Here is a 16,816-nt window from a genome sequence, read left to right on the forward strand (position 1 = left end):
CATATTTACAATACTGTCTCAAAGAGAGTTGGTTTTAATGTAATCAATGTATTATTCGGAGAGGCTCCTCTCTCAAAGTCAAATTTAGTCATTAATTTTCTAATTTTATTTACCAAACAGTATATTTTTCAATGTCTTTGTAATAAAAAAACCCCAAACATTGCTGGACTAATGTGTCATTTACTTTATAGATATGAAATTGAAAGTTGTCTAGCAATTAGAAATTCTTCTTTTTACAAACATAATACAATATGGTCTGAATGGAAAAATCTTTTCTGTGATGTTTAATACATACAAGATCTAGAGCAGAAGTCATATAGTTTTTTTTCCTGATTGTATCAACTTTATAGTATAATTACTTATAATCTATGGTATGTGTGTTTGTGTATGTATGAATGTGAAAAATGTAATTACAAAAAATTGCAAATAAAACAAAAAAAAAATTTGGATCATACAACCTCCTAATTACATTATATTCAATTATTATAATTACTAAGTATAAACAAGTATAACCTTCACAAAGTTCATTTCCAAAATATTGTCGACATCAAAAGGTCACTGGTGATATCCCATCATCCGTAGAAACCAAGCTAAATATGTTTTACCCGATTTTAACTTACACCAACTCGTAAATACATATACCCGTTATGATAGCAACGTCTCTTGTTTACTCGTCTTGAATGATTGCCTATTATGACGTCACCTTGTTTTTGAGTCTCGAAGATTTCTTTACGTCACCATTAACGAATCAACAAGTCAGAAGCGATTAATGGAAATAGAAGTAATATAATCTATTGACATACTCCTGTAAACAGTTAATTTAAGAAGTATTTTATTCAAGTATATACTATTAGATACATTGAAATGGATTGAACAGCAGACATAATGCCTATTTATGTTCTCTCCTGTAAACAGTTACTATATAACTCTAGACGAAAAAGGTCAGCATTTTGACGGTTGGACTGGAACTGTCAGATTGGAACTGTTAATATCGACTGTGAAAAAAGACTGTTGACCGGTGAAGTCACATTCCGCAAAAACATTGTTATTGATTAGAAGGGGTATAACAAAATAGTTGTTGATTGCGTTTCGGGCAACAGTTGATCCGTCGGACCGGCTCGCAAACTATTGCCCGCGACCTTCGGCAGCAGTTTGCGAGCCGGTCCTACAGATCCTACAGAATATTTTTCGGACGGGCTTATATAACAACTATTTGTCTATAAAGAGTTATATAGTGAGAATATATTACTGAATATATATATATATATATATATATATATATATATATATATATATATATATATATATATATATATATATATATATATATATATATATATATATATACCTGACTTATGCATTTGGTAGACCGATTGTATTATTTTATCTCTATTAGGGAGACCAGTAGATTAGGGAGACATATTTTGGTCTCCGTATTATTTTGACCTTGTCTAAAATGTAATTGGCTTATCTTTAAATGAATGAACGGTGTGTCTTTGCCTAAAATGCATCAATGTGTCTATTTTTTGACATCCAATAGTTGCCTTTTGTCTATATTTTTTCGTAAAAAGGAATTCAATCTGCCTCCATCGTATAATTAGCAATGACTATTTTTCTGCATTTAGGAGACCAACGAAAACTTGCAATATTGCAAAAAATCTAACATATATAATTTGTTTAGCCTTTAATTATTCTAAATGAACTTGTTTTCAAAATACTTTTTCACTTTTTATGTATAAAGCCTAACTAGAAAAAAAGTCGTTAATTTCTTGACCATGTTTGAACATTTGGCAAGTGCTCTCCGCCATTTGTTCCGAGTACTCTCGGAACGTCTCGGGTTAAACCAATGGACCTTTTAACGCCAGCGTGTTGCCTTTTAGGAATCAAAGCCATTTTATGGTAAGTACTTTTGATAATCCTACTACAATTGAACAAAGTAATGTTTTTATGAAGTTTTTTTTTTTAAATATTCAAATAAAATAGGGCGATAATGTGTGCAACTTGACTATTTTACACCAAATGTTGATTAATCTTCGAGGACATTCGAAACGAAGTTAACAATAAAAGCATGATTTTCATTTCCACTGTACGTTTGATGTAATATGTAATTCAAGGATTTATCAGTACCTTCTCCAGAGCAAAAGTCGTCCCCATTCCCAATTGGAAATAAGTTCACTTCATGCGCGGATCTAGAGGGGGGGTCGGTGGGGGGGGGGGGGGGGTCCCGACCCCCCCTGGAAAATGAAAATTTATTAAATTTACATAGTAAAATTATCGCGAAAATATGCCTCGGACCCCCCCTGGCAAACACAATTATCCTTCGGACCCCCCCTGGAAAAAATTTCTGGATCCGCGCATGCACTTCAGCAGCTGTCCAAATTATGATCCCAATTAGTATAGCAGTATTTTTCCCCAACTGGTAAATAGTTCTTATGTTTATTTCTTATCAAAAAATACTTCGTAAAATAACCAGAATGTCCATAAATGTTCAGTATTAACAAATGATTAAACCCATTTAGCAAAACTGCAGTCATAAAAGTTTCCAAACACGCTGTAAACATCGCCAACTTTTAATCCGATTTTCCTCTGTTTTTCTAAAACATCGTTATTTTGTGGTATACAGTACAGTACTGTAAATGGTACATGTTTTTTTTTTACACACACTAGACTGATATAAAAGTAAAAGGTAAATGTTATGAAATATTTCAAACAGAAAAATACATTCTCAATTTAAAAGGGGATGTTGATAAATTCTTAATAATGGTAATACTTTTATGACCAGTGTTGAAGGTGTTTATTTCAGGAAAAAAGACTTGTTCTAATAACTAAATATAGGAATATTATACATATATCTATATTGTGAAGTTAATTAGATTCTATTCAATTAAAGTCTAGCTCTTTGATTTTCCATTATGATAATAAATTCAGAAATCATGATGTATGCAACATATGATTTCTCCCAACTGCATGAAATTGTCGATACAATTTTCCCAATTCCAAAAAAATTGGCATTTTCAAAATAAAAAAAGGCTGAAAAATCCCTGTAATTATATAGCTAGTTTATTGAAAATGGACAGAAAAGTTAACCGAAGAATGTCGCTTTATGTAAATAGATCGACATGAAGAATTTTCTATATTACAGTTATATGTACCAGTAATATTGTTTTAAATTAATTATGTACGTAATGTAGATATATGTACATGTACCCCTTGTTACCTAAATGAATTAAAAGCAAATTAAGATGCAGTTGCTCTTTTTCACTTGTATAGTGGAAAGATAGCCGACTATTCTATGTACGAGTTGACTTATTATAGGTAAGATAGTCAGGCCTCCATGTTTACAACCGGGATGCTCACCCCACATTTACAATTGTGACCCACATTTACAAATGTGACATCATAGTATCACTCTCGTTTGGCTTTTCGGATATTATCAGGTTTGTAAAATTTCTGGCTTTTGATGATTAATAATAATGTAAACAATGTGTCTGCAGGTTCCCGTTGGGCTGAGTGTGATCTGTTGACCAGGCAAAACATGTATGTCTTGATTACACAGCGTTGTGCACAATGTGCTCTCAAGAACATTCAATCCAGAAGCATGACCAATGTAGCAACACTTTTAAAACTACTTTTTGATACTTGTATTAATTTTAATGTTTATGCGCACCCGGGGCGCCCTTCCCCCTGTAATTGTTGATTTATTAGAATAACATGACATGTTTCATACATGATAGCATTAGAAATGGTCGATGGTTGTAAATATTTTGTTGTTTACCAATTTAATGTATGTTCTCACTAGAACATGCACATATGATATATGGTAGACTATTATCACATTCAACTCTCTCTCTCTCTCTCTCTCTCTCTCTCTCTCTCTCTCTCTCTCTCTCTCTCTCTCTCTCTACAGCAGCGATTCATCTTATGACCTTTAAAAATCATGCACCTGCACTCTTGCGAGTATACAAAATGTTGTAAAATGTTCGTACTATATATTGTTCGTGCATTGCACTGCGATGATTTGGATCGCATTCAGTCGCGTCTGAATAGTGTGCATGTCCACAATTTTTAAGGAGACTTGATGCAAGCACTAAAACGCATGCAACAAATGCGAGACCTCATGCAATATATGAGAGAGCTCGTGCGAATCTAAAACATTCCGATCGCAAAGAGTTGTAAAGTGCTCGTACGCCAATTGTGAACGGGGCTTAATGTAGATGTTTATGAATCCAAAAGTTTTCTTTGCATATAAACAATGCTTTCACACAGGTGCTTGTGGTTTTAATGTAGGTTTTGGAGTTATTAGCACAACCAGTCATGTCAGTGGAGATTTTCTCCTGCAGGAGAAACATTAAAAGGACAGGATGGGGAGGAGAGACTGAAGACAAGCACAGAAAACAAAATATTTATCTATAAATATAATGGAAAAGAACTTTGGTAATACGATTTATACATATTTACATGAAGCTGGAGGTATGTAGCTCCTGATGTAAAAAAAAAATTGAAGCAACGTTTATCCAAATTTTTTTTCCCACCAGGAGATACAGACCTGCAGCTAAATGTAATATTTTAACATTTATGTATGGCAGTAATGTTTCTAGAAATAACTATAAACAATTCTAATTAAGTCAAGCAAAAATTCCAGTAATTATATTCTTCTTATTTAAGGTTTGATTTCTTTTTATGTACACTGTAGTATTGATGCTGTCAGGAGTGAACAACCATACATGTATCTGCCAGTTTGTAAATGATGGCAAGGACGATGCAAACTCCACCATAAACTCAGAGTGTTTAATGGAAGGGAATCCCTATGATTGTTTGCTAAGAGAGACATTGTGGTTGGGGAAGAGATACTTCATGTATATGACTATGGTTGTGATGGGAAAAGCTTGCGGTGGCGCAGCAAGGTAGGAAAATGGTTGGATTAATTATACACAAAATATAATTATTAAGAGAGAGTTTAGTGATTTACAATCAGGCTTTGGATATCTTGTTATCAGGCTTTGGTTTTGTTTTTGCATTTTTTCGTACATTGATTTGTTTTAAACTAATCTAAAAAAATAGGTTTTTCTCAAGAATTTAAAAAGTATCAGAATAGATAATTTATATGTTTTTATTGAAAAACAAGCCTAAAACTTCTGTTAGTGTTGTTAAATAGGTTAAAAATCGTGATCAATTAATCAGCAGAATTGGTTGTCTCTTGCCATCTGATGATCGGTCAATAATCGAATCGGTAACAAATTATATTAAATTCAATAATATGGGGCACTAAATTTTATGCTATGTATAATCTAAAATATATAAGTGCTATTTTCACTTCCTTTTAAAAGCTTATAAGACTTTTGCTGTATTTTTATTAGGTAGAATGTTGCACATCTTTTGAGATTGAAGAAAACCCCCAGCTCACAACAGTTTTCATTTCATTCAATACAGATTAGAAAACAAAATGATAGGTATAATATTAATGTAATAAACCCAGACTGAGTATAATTGATTATAAAATCTAAAATCGATTATGATAAATCGACAACCTTTTCAACTGATCATTGATTGAAATTCAATCATCGTGACAACACTAGCCCCTGTACATGTACATGTTTTTACCGGTACTAGTTTTGATTGATTTCAGAAAAGGCTGTGATCCTTTTGATTTTGGTAATGGTTTTGTTAGGTTTTATTTCACTTTATTTTGTTTATAGTTGTTTGATTTTCTTTCAATTTTAACATTATATACGGTTCTTGTGCTGACCTGAATAGATTTATTTTGTTTTCATTATCAAGCACTATTAAATTAAAAGCTTGAAAGAGGTGTCCAGTTGTGCAGTGGACAATGCACCTGCTTATCACCACTGCGACCCAAGTTTAATCCCCATGATCGACAGTTGTTGTATATGATAGGGTACATTGGTCGCCTGCTTGGACACGTGGGTTTTCTCCAGTCACCCAAACTTCTTCCCACATCATGACCCACTCGCGCTAACATCCATGCCAACAAAAAGCTATTAATATAAGTCAGTGTGCATTGTAAATCTGTCACTAATGTGGAGGGTCTCCTTTGCAGAACAAAATTGTTTTTTGTTAGATAAATTACAAAATCTGTTTCTGTAGTAAATATGTATATTTTGCAAATTGTTTACAGAAAGTACTTCTTGAAAAATATACATTTACATAGAATTATCAGATTTGGTAGGTTAGTTAATTTAAGCATCAATCTGAATTGGAATTCATTTTTCACTGAATATTGGTACAGTCTTGTTTTTGTACCATGGCTGAAAAGTTTGATTTAGTCAGTGGTCTGTTGTCAGATTTATAAAAAAGAAACATCAATTACCAAATGTGGTAAACTAATAATTGATGAATGTTTATGAAAGAAAATTTCATAATTTATAATATTGTTTTAATTTCTTTCAGTTCCCTCTGATGTGGATTCTGACCCATTTAGTGTATCAAACTACTCGCCAAGTTCTGATTCTGAATCAGATGAAAATAAGAAGGTTTTGGGTAATGTTATTATTTAAAGAATAATTTTGCATCTGCAGTCCATTTTCACTTTGCAAAAAATACCTGAAAGAACAAGAGGCTGAGAGCCCAGTCATTTTAATTCAGACTAAAGTAAATCCATTTATATTAACTAGATATACTTTGAAATGTAGTTGTGTATAACAATCTACATGTTGATCTGGTCTCCCTAATGCTGTACGTGATAATGCATTTGATTTACATGATATGAGTGGAATGTACTGGATGTAATATATTTGTAATAGTTATATTTATTTTGTTTAATCATTAGGAATAAAATTTGCAATGATTTAAAAAAGTAAACGTAGAAGCTTGTATTTACAATACAATATATTGGTATTTTTACAGAGTCCACCCCAAATTCATTGAGAGCTAGCCGCAACACAATGGAAAAACAGGGCATCTTGACCCTCAGAGAAAACAGTGAGCATTTTGAAGCAGGTAAATGAATTAAATTCAATGTTGCAATGTTATTATGTTTTTAAGCAAGAAACATTAATACAGTCAGTTGGGTAGCTAGACCTGAAACGAAGTGCATGCTTAAAATGGCAGGGGGTGTGGGGGCCACCATGAGGCCCCCAGTGGGTCCAGGACAAAGCCCAGGGGGCGAAAGCCCCTGGAAGCTCATGAATTCTGACGATTTTTAACACCAAAAATTAAAGCAGAAATTGAAAGGAATGCTTACTATTTAAGCCTATTTTTAGGCAGTTAAAATTGTTTTGGCTATAGTTTAGGCATAAAATAAAATCACAAAACTTATTAAAAGTTAAAAGAAGAATTTTTTTTTGACATTTGCCTTTGACCCACTCAAAGCTTTTATTCTTAAGTTCATTTTCACATAGTTTATGGTAATGAATATCTCAATAAAGCTGTGATATTCTATCGGGGAAATTTAAAATGTGTAAAACTAAGTTCAACTGCAAAATAAATAGTTGCCTTTTTAGGTACATGCATTGTGTACTGTTTCTTTAATATGGTACTTTAAGACCATATTGTGTGGCTATATTTGGTGCTTAATACGTCTTTGTTTAGCATTGATTTCGGATAAAGTAGGACCGAGTGACGGAAACGGGCTGATGGAATAACTAAGTATGGACCTTAATACTTGAATTCTTTTTTTATATTTTTTTTTTCTTTATTTATTTTTTTACTGATTTTTCCCCCAAATGATGTGCATGCTCAGGCATATAAGCATACATGGTAGCTACGCCACTGGCAGTGTACAATTTACTACTCAAGTCTAAGATTGCTCGTGATCTTGGGGCTTGGTCTCCCTAATGCTGTGATAATGCATTTGATTTCCATGATATGAGTGGAATGTAATGGATGTAATATATTTGTTATACTTATAAGTACATGTTTTGCAAAGAGATAAAGAAGTAAACTTAGAAGCATGTATTTATGATACAATATATTGGTACTTTTTTACAGAGCCCACCCCAGTTTCATTGAGATCTAGCTGCAACACAATGGAAAAACAGGACAGCTTGACCCAAAGGTAAAGCAGTGAGCGGAGGTTGACAATGGTTTTCGAGGGGTGTCAATTTCAATAGATACCCTCCCAAACAGGCACTATTCATTTAATTTTACTGAATGTCTTATTTCTAAAGAAAATTTTACTGCTTTTATTTAGAAATGAAGTAAATTCTACGACAAACCGTACGCTCATAATTTAAGCGCATGTAACAGTTCGTTGTGTTACCAATTGCTAAGTGTGTTGCTAACGCTGAGGGTAATAGAACGGATTACCAACTGCGTCTAAACCAATCAGATTTCAGTATTTAACATTTAACATGAAAGTATAATAAAATTGTTTGTCTGGTCTCCCTAATGCTGTGATAATGCATTAGATTTCCATGATACTAGTGGAATGTAATGGATGTAATATATTTGTTATATTTATTTTTATTAATCATTAGGAATAAACTTAGCAATGATATAAAGAAGTAAACTTAGAGACTTGAAATTGCAATACAATATATTGGTACTTTTAACAGAGTCCACCCCAAATTCATTGAGATCTAGCCGCAACACAATGGGAAAACGGGACATCTTGACCCACAGAGAAAACACTGAGTATTTTGAACAAGGTAAATGAATTAAACTAAATGTTGCAATGTTATTATGTGATCCTGGGGCTTGGTCTCCTTAATGCTGGGATAATGTATTTGATTTCCATGATATGAGTGGAATGTAATGGATGTACTGGTAATATATTTGTAATATTTATTTTAATTAGTCATAAGGAATAAAATTTGCAATGATTTAAAAAGTAAATGTTGAAGCTTGTATTTACAATACAATATATTAGTACTTTTATACAGAGTCCACCACAGATTTATTGAGAGCTAGCCGCAACGCAATGGAAAAACAGGACATCTTGAACCTCAGAGAAAACAGTGAGCATTTTGAACAAAGTAAATGAATTAGAATCAAAGTTGCAACGTTATTATGTATAACAATTAACATGTTTGTCTGGTCTCCCTAATGCTGTGATAATGCATTTGATTTCCATGATATGAGTGGAACGTAATGGATGTAATAAATTCTCCTATATGTAATAATATTCCTAAATATAAATACACTGTGTTAGAGTAAAATCCCAAGAGATCCGAATATCAACATGGTGTGTAATTTTGAAGCGAGCAAAAAAGTGTTGATTCCTTCAATAATATGAATTAAATATTTAGATGAAAAGTATTTACAGCCTCAGAATGGTTTGTTATGAATAATTTGACTGTTATTTTCAATACAACTTCATTATTTTTCTCAAAAATCGATTCGGAGCGATTCTGCAATTTTCTGCTACATTACGGGTATATGGGAGGCATTCCTGTCAGATTATTATAACTAAGCAGAGTGTAGTGAAATTAATAGCATTGTTGAAGGCTTAAAGCTTGGTTCTGTAATTGTAAACAATACGGTGCGTCGATGTAGTGAATGTCCGATATCATATGCAATGTCAACCCGTGCACGCACGGGTCAAAGTCTAGTAAGAATAATTAATTTGACTTGTGAAAGAAAGTAATCATTTTATGATTGATAAAGCCACAAAAGGGGCAACTGTTTCTTTAAAAGATTTCTTGTTTTAAACTTTATTTATGCAATAACGATTCTTTGATCTTTTGCAGTTCCATACCATTGTTTTCCCTCTCTCAGTTCCTGTGATGAAAGAAGTCAACTTGATAGGTTTGTTTCAATCTATTTTGTGAATGTTTTTCTTGTTTGATAATAGGATAGTCATACATATGTAGCTGCAACAATGTAGCCCTCTCCGATTTTTTATAACTGATGTTTACTCCCCCCCCCTCCCCCCCAAAAAAAACAAAAAAAAAACAGGAGAGGGCTACATTATTGCAGCTAGGTGTTAGGCTTCTGGCTTTTGAATGACAATGTATAGATGGAGTTATTTCCTTGTGACTTGTGACAGAGGCTGTAGTGCACAATTCCATTTGACTTTCAAGAAATGTTCAGATAGTAATGAAAATGTAAAGTGTTTAATAACATTTGCCGAGTACCACTTTCAATACTGTAAAAGGGATTATTTACATGTAAGGGAAAATTTACACTTAAGCTTAAAACTGGGTAAAATACCCCCACATTTGCATATGGGCAGTGCTTTAGTGTGGTAAATCACTTTGTATGTATTTCTTTTTCTTTTTTCTTCATTAAATAATTTTTGTATTTGTATACATTTTTGAAATTTTATCTAAAAGGGTGAGTGTCGGAGTTACATGTGCACAATCCTAAAGGTCCAAGTACAGCACCTGAATCACATGTGACTGAAGAAGATTTGATGTCCAAACCCTGCGAGAGTGGAAATGCAAATGCATCGGATGTTACACCACAAGGTGATCAGTCTTTTTTTTTATTTGTGTGAATCTGTGTGTGGTAGTGGTGGGGGGGGGGGGGGTGGTAATAGAAGTCATATTATTGAAATGATAAAAACTTTTCTCAATAATTTTCTTTCTTTCTTTAAGATGACAATGGTACATTGATTTGCATCGTTTAATAATTAAAACCCATCCATAATGTTTGCTCTTTTCATTACGTTTTATGCATGCCTGTCCTTAGTATTTGCAAAGTAAGATATTCATGATATTGTTATTACAGAGTGCGTCTTTGAGATCGAAGATGATAATGGAACTAAAGTTCTTGCAAGCCCAGTTGCAGCCAAGAAGACTAAAAGCAGCTCAGGTGATATATCTTTGTTGCTTGGTCTGTCTATCCACAATTTGATGAATTAGCAATTTTTAGGTCACCTGAGTTTATTGCAATCCGTTTTCGTCCATTATCGTGCATCGTGCCTTAACAATTTTACATTTTTAACTTCTTCTTAAAAACTACAGGGCTGATTATTACCATTTTTGATGTGAGGCATCTCTATGGTGAGAGGAATCTAAATTGTAAAATCCATGGCTCTACTACCCCCGGGGCGCCACATGTGGGGCCAAATTTGCAAAGAAAGAGCCAAATTTTAAAAAATATTCTTCTCTATTCCCACACATGTTAGGAAAAAACTGGTTGCATAGTTATAATGTCCATGAAGCCCTCTACATAAATTGTGAAATTCATGGCCCCTGGGTCAGGGGTTCAGGCTCTAGAATGGGGCCAGTATGGCCATATAGTATATATGTATTTAATCTTAGAAAATCTTCTTCTCTACCCCATATATATTTGTTAAAACTAAATGCATGATTATGATGTCCATATTGTGAAATTCATGACCCCTGGGTCAGTGGTTCAGGCTCTAGGGTGGGGCCAATATGGCCATATAGTAAAAATGTATTAAATCTTAGAAAATCTTCTTTTCTACTCCCATATAAATATGTATATATATCTGGTTATAAAGTCCATGAAGCCCTCTACCAAAATTGTGAAATTTATGACCCCCGGGTCAGGGGTTCAGGCTCTAGGGTGGGGCCAATATGGCCATATAGTAAAATGTTTTAAATCTTAAAAAATCTTCTTCTCTACTCCCACACATGTGGGCAAAAAACTGAATACATGGTTACGATGTCCACTAACTCCTCTACCTAAATTGTAAAATTCATGGCCCCTGGGTCAGGGGTTCAGGACATGAGGGGGGAGGCAATATAGTGTTAATGCATATAATGTTATAACATTTTCTTCTCTATTCTCACACATCTGTATAAAAAACTGACCTATAATTATGTTTACCAGGAAGTCCTCTACTGAAATTTTAATTTTCATGTCCCCTGGAGTATGGGTTTTAACTCTAGGGCAGGGCCAAAATGGATGTATAGGTGTTATTGCATATAATGTTAAAAAATTATCCTTTTTACTCCCCCACACACCTGAAAGGAAACTGAATTCATGATTTTGTAGACCCGATCTTTTAAGTTTTTTGCCAAAATTGTAGGTTTCACAGTTCTTTTTGAAAGATTTCAGGCAGGGAGGTGGCCGTCATTACTAATTTATAATTTTTCTACTCCAGAATAAAACCTAATTAATTAAATGCATATATGAGACTCCTCGACAAGTTTGTGTATGGGTTATATGCTACTCAGGTGACCGTTACAGGAATAGAAACAAATTTCTCATGGAGATTTATAATGTGAAATGTTTACATCTTTTCACCATTCGGAACCCACTTGAAATACCTCATACAATTTTTCAATTATGTCATCCAGGCTATTTCATGGCCGATGCAATGCAAAATCCCTATAGGCTTTCTATTTTGGGTTGTGTATTGAAGCCTAAAGCGGTAGAGGGGGCATTTCAAAACAGATAATCTTGACATATAGGTGGATGAATGTAGTTCGAGCATGAATGTATTTATGAAAATCAAAATATTCAGCAAGAAGTAGTGGAAGCAAAAACCATACAGAGTATGGTATGCCTTGAATCTATACATAGGTATTATCCTTTTTACATGAATATGTAACAATATAATAATTCTGATTGTTCATATTATTTTTAAAATCTTTTCAAGGTAAAAGAGAAATCCAGGAGTTTTTGGAAAAACATGAAATGTATTCATTGGAACGGCTTGATGAGAGGACCAAATTTTTGAAGATTAGATCTAAAATCTTCAACGAGAGAAAAACAACAAGACTTAGGACATTTAAAAAATTAAATGAAATGAAATCAATGAAAAAGCAAACATGAATCTCATCATTTTACATATAATGTAACTGTAATGTAACAACAAGACGTAGGGCATGTATGATAATTTATTTTTAGCTCACCGAGACGAAGTTCGGGGGAACTTATGCTATACTGCTGGCGTTGGCGTCCGGACCTGGTAAAAGTTTTTGTTGCAGGTCCTTTATCTTAGTTATTTCTTGTCCTATCTTCACCAAACTTGCATGGATGATGCATCTGGACCTTTTTATGAACTTGAAAAACTTGAAAGATGCTGAATCTGGGCAATGAATTTTAGATGCTGGAGGTTAAGGTTTTTGGAACAGGTTAAAGTTTTTGGTGCAGGTGGCCTTTGATAGCAATTTCTAAATTACTACTGATCCAAACTTGCATGGATGATGCATCTTAAGATACTGATGCACCTGAAAGGCTTGTATGCTGAATCTTAGCCATAGGTTTCGGATGCTGGATGAGGTTATGTTTTTTGGAACAGGTCATATATTAAATTTATTTAGTACTATTTCAAACTTGCATAGTTGATTTAACTATAATATAAATGAATTGCAAAGGTAGCTTCAGATGCAGAGCCTGATCTTCATAATCAAAGATGCTAAAAATATATCTTAGTAATGACTGGTCCTAACTTAACCAAACTTGAATTGATGATGCGTCTTATGATACTGATGCATCTGGCAGGCTTGAATGCCGAATCTGAGTCATAGGTTTTGGATGCTGGATGAGGTTTAGTTATTTTGGAACAGGTCACATGATTTATAGACAATAGCTTGCATAGTTAATTTAACTATAATATAAATGAATCATAGAGGTTGCTTCAGTTTCAGATCCTGATCTCTATTATCAAGGATGTTTAAAAAGAATATCCTACCTCACTCTAACCTGATTGATAGATGTGTTTGTTGTTAAATGATATAACATGATTCATATGATATAGTATTGTCAGATTTGATACACTATTGTTTTATATGATACAATGTTATATCATATATTATATTATAAAAAGTTAGTAGGATATTGTATCAATATTTTTGTGCATAATGATATGATATTGTATCATTATATTGTAATGTAAAGTATTTTTTATTATGATGCAATGTTGTATAAAATGATAATGTATTATATACTATTTTATCACATGCTATTGTTTCATATTATATTGCCATATTTAATATGGTATAATATGATACAATATTGTATTGTAATATATAATATCTTATCACATGATATGATATTGTATAAAATGATATTGGTTTATATAATATATTATTTTATCACATGAAATAGTATTATTTGATATTGGAATATATAATATTGTAACATATGATACGATATTGTATAAAGTGATATTGTATTATATAATATATTACTGTATCACATGATATTGTATCATATGATTTGATACAATGTTGAATCAAGTTATATTGTATCTTATGATACAATATCATATTATGTATCAAATATGATATAATATCATACAATATCATACTTAAGTATACAATATAATATAATGTGTTACAAAATTGTGATGTATTATGTGATATGACATTGTATCATATATTATGATATTGTATTATGTGATCAAATGCAATAATGTATTTAACATGACACTATGTCATATCATATGTTACAATATCATATTGCATCATTATTTATTACAGTATTTTATTTTTATTATTATATGTGTGTATCTTATATTAATATATGAAATGAACATATGATTATTATCCAATTTTTTAACATATGATATAGTAATATGATATTGTTTCGAAACAGTATCCATAGATATCCAAGATCATTAACTATGATTTTCAGGTAATATGATAAAGGTGGTCTCATAAAGGTGATGCTTTATAAAGGTGATGCCTCGTCTCAGTGCTTTGTAATCTGTGATTACCTTTGTTTCTTATAAGGCAAGAAAGTGGCCCCTTAACGTGATATGTATTGCAGACGACATCATAATGTCTTTATGTTTGAAAATTTTGAATTTTTTTTAGCTGCATAATCCTGTTCGTCCTTTAATATTTTTTTGGCCATGCATTTGATCAGTCATTTTTGCTCCCAGAGTAACTTTTAAACTTTGTCAATTTCTTACATGTGTACTTATTATCAATGTTATTCATTAACATTTATTAATGAATGGTTCATTCAATACGTGATCTTTGATCACCTTTTTTTATTGTTATATATGAATTATGAAGAATATTAAGTAAATCAATTTTAAAAGCTTTATTTTCTTGAAATGTATGAAATTTGAAATATAAAGGTTGAAAATAGATTATGAATACTTTGATTTCATAAATTTACAGATCCTTACATACATGATTTTGTTGCACAGAAAAAAAGGAAACTGTTGTAATTGAACTGCAAGTTCACCAAAATAATGGACATGTTATGTACACTGAATTTTGAATGGAAATGATTGCTCTATTAATAAATTTGAAATGATTAATTGTTTAAACTTTCAAAATTGAACTAATGTTTACACCCTGGTCCATAAATTATAAATGAAATCTGTTTGAAATTAGTTTTGATGATTAGTAAAGTTTGTTCATGAACTTGAAATGTTGTTTTTTTTTCATTTATTAATGTGAAATTCTAAAACACATTAGGATACATGTAGAATGGATTGAATTGAGAAGATAATCTTCAGTAGGGACGCAAATTTAAAATGCTACATATTTTCCCCATTTTCGCAAATTTCGTGACATGCGAAAAAAAACCGGACAGTGAAAATTAAAGGGCTTGCAAATCACGAATGTTATGGTTAAAAAAAAGAATGGTCTACCTAAACCCTAATTAAGTAATATTAATAAAAATGTATTATCGGTATCCCATAGCCGCATAAGACAGTAGCAAAATATTAGAGGGACAATATAGTATATTTTTAAGGGCTAATAGTAATGAAAAATTCAAACAGATGTGAGATTATTGCCATTCCACAGACCTCTAAATGACCATCTATGAATATTAAAAGTCCACACCATCAACTATGTGAGATATTAACAAAGCTTACATATACATGCACATGTACACAGTGACCTTGCATTATATCTTAATTCTATGTTGCGTGGCGATAAAAAATGATAGAGCACTTGCAAATCATGAAAATTATGGGAAAAAAGAATGGTCTACTTAAGCCATAAAAAATATATATGAAAATATATGCACGGTCTCCTTAAGCCTTATGAGAGAGTAACAAAATATAAAGGAGACCATTTTTGCTGTATTTTTTTAAGGACAAGATATATTGAAAAATTAAAACACATGTAAAGTTATTTGAATCTTGTAGACCTCTAAATGACTATTTGCAATAAAAAATATGCACATATAAAAATTTTGTATATTGTCTCCCTAAACTACATTTTAGGGTATGGTCTCCTCAATGCCTAAATCAGATTTATATATATATATATATATATATATATATATATATATATATATATATATATATATATATATATATATATATATATATATAAGCAAAAACATTGCAATAACTCTCAAATTGACATATACCTGCCCACATTTGGAGCTCCTCATCCGTCCCGGCCGGGGCTTGAACTTACGACCTCTGGAACCCATTCTCCTAGCAGTGAGCGGCCACCGCATTTACCACTGGGCCATCTAGGCAAGACAAAAATCTTGCTTTCGATGACGAAGGGAAACTAGCGCGCTGGTCGCTCACTACATGGTCGCTTGAGATACAGGTAGAATGCAGTTAAACGACAATTTGAGAGGATCGGGACGATACACATTGCATAGCTATATACATATAATAAGCACAAACATTGCAATAACTCTCAAATTGACATATATTTGCCCATAGTGAATGATAAAGATATACAAAAAGCACAGCGAAATTCACCTTTATATATATATATATATATATATATATATATATATATATATATATATATATATATATATATATATATATATATATATATATATATATATATATATATATATATATATATTCTATTAAACTCAATCCATTTGCAAAACAAAGTTTAAAAGTTTATTTACATAAATCATTACCTCATAAAGAAATCCTTTATCCTCCGATCTTCCCTAAAATGATAAATCGGGTAAAACACATTTAATTTATGAACCATAATTATAATAAATCTTTTATTCTATGATTTATATGTTAAATAAGTTATGTAAACATATA

The 16,816-nt window shown here is 32.1% G+C and overlaps 3 protein-coding genes across 15 annotated transcripts in view; 2 read left to right on the top strand and 1 right to left on the bottom strand.

The window, feature by feature from the left end:
• The window catches only part of LOC117687819 (deoxynucleoside triphosphate triphosphohydrolase SAMHD1-like), a 28,219-nt gene extending 11,510 nt beyond the window's left edge, over positions 1–16,709 (bottom strand). For both annotated transcript variants that reach the window (XR_010714824.1, XM_066088134.1), the window contains exon 1: positions 16,681–16,709. The gene's annotated coding sequence lies outside the window, so the exon portion shown is untranslated. The remainder of the gene's footprint in view (positions 1–16,680) is intronic.
• The window catches only part of LOC105333533 (D-beta-hydroxybutyrate dehydrogenase), a 359,470-nt gene that overhangs the window by 286,383 nt on the left and 56,271 nt on the right, over positions 1–16,816 (top strand). The gene's annotated exons all lie outside the window — the stretch shown is intronic.
• Positions 1,479–14,869, top strand: LOC136276328 (uncharacterized). Of its 12 annotated transcripts, XR_010714829.1 has the most exons (15): positions 1,952–2,170; positions 2,371–2,419; positions 3,316–3,437; positions 4,288–4,434; positions 4,694–4,904; positions 6,409–6,498; positions 6,865–6,957; positions 7,549–7,605; positions 7,948–8,014; positions 8,514–8,606; positions 8,841–8,915; positions 9,648–9,705; positions 10,233–10,367; positions 10,630–10,713; positions 12,473–14,869. XR_010714829.1 is itself a non-coding variant. In XM_066088141.1 (12 exons), the coding sequence occupies exons 6-10, from the start codon at positions 6,903–6,905 to the stop codon at positions 10,264–10,266; spliced, it is 333 nt and encodes a 110-aa protein (XP_065944213.1). In that variant the 5' UTR covers positions 1,480–1,899; positions 3,316–3,437; positions 4,288–4,434; positions 4,694–4,904; positions 6,409–6,498; positions 6,865–6,902; the 3' UTR covers positions 10,267–10,367; positions 10,630–10,713; positions 12,473–14,869. The 12 variants fall into 12 exon arrangements, 10 of the variants coding, with proteins under 10 accessions (XP_065944243.1, XP_065944213.1, XP_065944233.1 ...); XM_066088141.1 differs by lacking the exons at positions 1,952–2,170; positions 2,371–2,419; positions 7,549–7,605; positions 7,948–8,014 and adding an exon at positions 1,480–1,899 and having other exon boundaries at positions 8,841–8,933; XR_010714830.1 differs by lacking the exons at positions 7,549–7,605; positions 7,948–8,014; positions 8,514–8,606.

This window comes from Magallana gigas, chromosome 1 (assembly GCF_963853765.1).
Source record: "Magallana gigas chromosome 1, xbMagGiga1.1, whole genome shotgun sequence".
NCBI lineage: Eukaryota > Metazoa > Mollusca > Bivalvia > Ostreida > Ostreidae > Magallana > Magallana gigas.

Excerpts from the sequence above, each read along its gene's own strand:
- LOC136276328 (XM_066088171.1), top strand. The coding sequence starts at position 6,903 with ATGGAAAAACAGGGCATCTTGACCCTCAGAGAAAACAGTGAGCATTTT. Across the intron at positions 8,607-8,840 it reads CACTGAGTATTTTGAACAAG|AGTCCACCACAGATTTATTG; the intron begins GTAAATGAATTA and ends ACTTTTATACAG. Across the intron at positions 9,706-10,232 it reads GAAAGAAGTCAACTTGATAG|GGTGAGTGTCGGAGTTACAT; the intron begins GTTTGTTTCAAT and ends TTTATCTAAAAG.